Source organism: Gossypium arboreum, chromosome 12, assembly GCF_025698485.1.
Source record: "Gossypium arboreum isolate Shixiya-1 chromosome 12, ASM2569848v2, whole genome shotgun sequence".
Classification (NCBI taxonomy): Eukaryota; Viridiplantae; Streptophyta; class Magnoliopsida; order Malvales; family Malvaceae; genus Gossypium; species Gossypium arboreum.
The window spans coordinates 104,054,346-104,059,248 of record NC_069081.1 but is presented as its reverse complement, the minus strand read 5'-3'; the positions used below and the strand labels follow the sequence as shown (position 1 = coordinate 104,059,248).

Genomic DNA, 4,903 nt, shown 5'->3' with positions numbered 1-4,903 from the left:
GAAATGATGAAACATGAAATATTGATATAATGAAACGATTGATATATACTTATAAAGAAAGCGGTAATAGAATTAATATGTTTCATGACATGTACATATATGATTATCTTTGATACGTTGATACAAGGAAATTATGTAAGTAAAGACAATTATTAAACTCAAATGTGACATGTCGAGAAAATAAGTATATCGATGTTGAATTTATATGAAATATATGCAAGTATACTAACAATGATGTGGCTTGACACTTAGACAAAGGACAAGCTATTGATTGAATGGTAATATGTTTAATTACAAGAAGCATTGAAGTGGTAAGTACTTAGATGAAAATAAAATTTAAGATTTTGCGAATTTTTTTTATAATCTCGATTTAATTCCATTTGGTTTCTAGTGTATGTTTGGGGCTTCGAGGGCCCAATAGAGAGACGTTATGATTATTTTCAAAATCTGAATAATAAATGACTCAGAATTATCTGAAAATGTTCAGTAAACTCCGGTAATGCCTCGTACCCTATTCTGGCAATGGATACGGGTAGGGGGTGTTACACCAACTGTCTTGGCCGAGACTTTTAGATCTCTGAGTAGTTGTAGGAGAGAAGGGGAAGGACGTTTTATCGAATGCGGCAATTACTTAATGTCTGGATTCTGAGCCATTTCTGGAAAGTAGAGCGCGTACCTTTCCACATGTTCTCAAAAACATTCGCCCCATTAAAGGCTTACTTTGAGAAAGATTGGCCCAAAGATGTCACCGAGCAGCACTGGGTTTCGATTTTTCAAAACCTTCGCGCTAAAGAGATAACCTGGAGAGCACCATGGATTCGTCCTTTAGTTCTAATATATAAATGCGGAAGCCAAGATTGGGTGCCTTTACTCGAATTATGGGGAGGGGCTGGATATGCTCCATTAATGGTTCAAAGGCAGTTTGCTTCACGACAGTTCATACCCGCCACCGGAGGGTTGGCACAGTCAGAGTTTGCCTTTACAGGTGAAGGTTACATGAAAAGAGTCCGGGATACTGCAAAGGCTTAGAAAGAAATTCACCTAATGGAGTTAGCTCTCTATGCTGATACTATCACTCAAGATTATGACATATGGAGAAAACGAAGAGTGAATAGTCAACACGTCTCATCGACGAATTACACTTTCCAGAATCCTTTCTCAGAAGAAATGTCATCCGAGCTGGAAGTAACAAGACACGAATTTGAATGTGAAAAGGTTAAGTTGTTACAGGATATCAGCTCTCTTCAAGAGGAAAACTACCAGGTAAAGATCGATGTTCAGATTGAAAAGTCCCAAACCGTGAAAATCCAAAGAGAAGCTGAGATCGTGAGAAATGACTTAAGGGACCTTCATTTGGAAAATAAGAAATTAAGAAGCACTATAAAAAATAGTGGGTTGGGCAAGTCGTCAGTAGAATGGAAGGAAGAAATTAGTAACATCGAAGGTGGGATGGAATTCTGGAAAAGGAAAGCAAAGAAAGAAGAGGAAAAAGTTGCGCGTACTATGATAGAGTTAAGAAAGAATAATGCTGAGTATAAAACTGTAACTACAGAATTTGTGACTAGTCAGTCCGAACGTTAAGAGCTAAGAAGGAAAATACGAGATCTAGAAAATATGCTGCAATCTCGTCAGTAACAGTTAGATACTCTTCTAAAAGCTCTAGAAGAAAAGAATGATCAGCACGACAGAGACACTCGCATTTACGAAAGAGCTCTCCAAGAAAAAGATATGTAACTCGGCTTTTTGATCAATGAAATTAGCAAGGCGGCTATGCAAGTTTGCAGTTATCAGATGAAGCTGAAGCTCTCAGTTGCCAATTCCCTCTGAGTCAAAATCAAGCATATCAGAATTCTTAGAACGAGTGAAGAAACAAGGCAATATGGCTAGAAAATTTGTGAAACTGTTGAATCAAAAATAGCGAAACGTTTTGTAATAGACTCTTTTGATTAATGAAATGCCTAAGTAGGGGTCATCTTGAAATCGACACCAAATTCTTGCACATTCATTCATGACTAACATTTATTTGACATTCATTTATTCATTCATTCATTGCATGTACATATCTCTATAATCATTCACTGAGGCTAAAACCGTATAATCCGCAGTTGTGACACTACAAGTCTGGAATCACGCCATTCTTATAGGACGCGTCGAAAAGCTAGAATTATGGAAGCCGAGTTCAATGAGAGATTTGAAAGGATGGAAAGGGCCCAAAGAGAATTGCAAGAGCAGTTGACCAAGTCGCTTGAGCAAAGAGATCAGATGGCCAAAATAATGGAAATGATGACAGTTTTGGTCAAATAAAATGGACCTATGCAGAGCCCTGACACTATGAAGCCTCAGCCAAGAACTAATAATGATCAGAATCCGCTCTATCCCCCAAGATTCACTCCACCTCATGCACATGTAATACAAAGAGAATGTCCTTGAGGAGAACATGCAAGCTTGGAGCAACGACCCGTACCCCCTGCTTATATAGGGCAAGGTATATTCGTATCGAACCCCAGAGCTAATCCTGCTGATCCCAATATTCCAGATTTGGATGATCCGATAGAAATAGCCAGGTTGAAAATGGATGATCATGATGCTCAGGATAAGTATAGGAGCTTGGAAGAAAGACTCAAGGCGATAGAAGGTGCTGAAACCTTCTCTGCACTAAGTGCCAAAGAGCTTAGTTTGGTACCCAATCTGGTTCTGCCTCTAAAGTTTAAAATGCCAAATTTTGAAAAATATGATGGAACGAAATGTCCAAAGGAACACCTAGTCATGTTTTGCCGAAAGATGACTGGTTACGTGAATGAAGATAAATTGCTAATACACTGTTTCCAAGATAGCTTGGTCGGATCGGCCCTTCGATGGTATAATCAACTCAGTAGAGAAAGGATCCGATCATGAAAAGACTTGGCATCAGTATTTTGTGAACAATACAAGCATGTATCTGACATGGTGCCTGATTGGCTAACTCTGCAGATGATGGAAAAGAAGCCGATGGAGACTTTTAGGCAATATGCGTAAAGGTGAAGGAACATCTCGGCTCAAATAGAACCCCTATTGACTAAAACAGAAATAACGGTCATCTTCATCAACACTTTGAAAGCACCATTTTATGATAAGTTGGTAGGAAGTGCCACAAAAAACTTCGCAGATATTGTAATATTTGGGGAGCTTATAGAAAATGCCATCAAAAGTGGAAGGATGAAAGGTTCCGAGAGCTCGAAAAGGGCAGCACCTGTAAAGAAAAAAGAGGCAGAAACTAATATGGTGGGAATTGGGAGCCACCATACTTCTAATCTTTACCCAACCCAACCACGACCTCGATATCACCCGCTTCCAAACTTCTATTATCCTCCCCAAAACCCTTACTATCAAGCACCTCCTCTTTACCCCGTCTACGCCACAGATAACCAAAGACCATTTGCCATGTTCCTACCAAATACCAGGCCGGCTCAAAACCAACCCAAAAATGAACAAAGACTGACAAAACCCAATTCTGAAAAACCTCAATTCACCCCTATCCTCGTGTTATACGGAGAGCTATACCCAAAACTTTTGGAAAAGCAATTAATATCCCCACATTATATGGCACCCCTGAAGTTTCCATACCCAAAATGGTATGGTCCTAATGCTAGTTGCATGTACCATGCCGGAAACCAATGGCATTCTACAGAAAATTGTTTGGCCTTTAAAAGGAGGGTTCAAGGTCTTATTGATGCAGGCATTCTACGATTTGATGGTGCAGGCAATACGACTGGAAATCTACTCCCTAACCACACTGAAGGGAACGTGAGCGCTGTGACAAAAGAAGATAGGTGGCGTGCCAAAAGTTGTGTTTCTGAAATAAAGACACTGCTGCGAAAGATCTGGGAGGTAATGGTTGAAAAGGGGCTGTTCTGTCATCCCAACAGAATTTTCAAAGAAGGAAATACAAAAAGTCAATATTTTGGTGATTTTCATGGGATCGAGGGGCATGACATCCAGTCTTGTGAAAGATTCAAAAAACTACTTCAAGACATGATGAACAATAAGAAAGTCGAGATCTTTAACAAAATGAAAGAGGCCGATGAATGAGAAGTATGCACTTCTGATAATCAATCATCAGGTTTCCCTTATAGTGTTGATCGACCATTGGTGATTTATTACGATGCAAAAAAGGAGCAAGTGAAACCAAAGATGATAATTGAAGTTCCATCTCCTTTCCCTTACAAAGACAACAAGGCAGTACTATGGAAATATGATGTCAACATTATCATACCTGAAGGTGAAAAATCCAAAATCACGACCGGAAATGTTAGTGAAGTAGGGCACTTCACCCGCAGCGGGAGGTGTTATTCTAAAGCGGTCGAACCAATGAAGAAGACTAATGACTTGAAGCAGAAAGGAAAGGCACCAATGCATAAGGCCAAGGTTGAACTTGAAAATTCATCTGAACAAGAAGTTAAAAGGCCTGTGAATGAAGAGGAAGCACATGAATTCTTAAAGTTCATCAAGCATAATGAATAGAACGTCGTGGAACAGTTAAGCAAACAACCAGTACGAATCTCGGTATTATCCATACTGTTAAATTCAGAACCACATTGGAATGCTTTGTTGAAAGTATTAAATCAAGCTTACGTGGCAAGCAATATATCTATCGAAAAGCTTGATAGGTGGGTAAATAACCTGAACACAGATAATTTTATTTCTTTTAGTGATGATGAAATATCGCCAAATGGTAGGGGATCCGTAAAAGCATTACATATCACAACCTGTTGCAAGGGTTATATAATATCGAATGTGTTCATTGATAACGAGTCAGCACTCAATGTCATGCCTTTGGCTACGCTTTCTAGAATTCCAATTGATTTATCTTATCTGAGGCCTTGTCACTCTACAGTAAGAGTATTCGATGGGACAAGACGAGAAG

At 39.2% G+C, this 4,903-nt stretch overlaps 1 protein-coding gene across 1 annotated transcript; it reads left to right on the top strand.

The window, feature by feature from the left end:
* Positions 1-3,195: 3,195 nt before the first annotated feature.
* Positions 3,196-4,500, top strand: LOC108477840 (uncharacterized). Its single transcript, XM_017780325.1, has 2 exons — positions 3,196-3,982; positions 4,100-4,500. Exons 1-2 carry the CDS (start codon positions 3,196-3,198, stop codon positions 4,498-4,500), a joined length of 1,188 nt encoding a protein of 395 aa, XP_017635814.1.
* The last annotated feature ends 403 nt before the right edge of the window (positions 4,501-4,903 follow it).

Excerpts from the sequence above, each read along its gene's own strand:
- LOC108477840 (XM_017780325.1), top strand. The coding sequence starts at position 3,196 with ATGAAAGGTTCCGAGAGCTCGAAAAGGGCAGCACCTGTAAAGAAAAAA. Across the intron at positions 3,983-4,099 it reads GGGGCATGACATCCAGTCTT|GTTTCCCTTATAGTGTTGAT; the intron begins GTGAAAGATTCA and ends ATCAATCATCAG.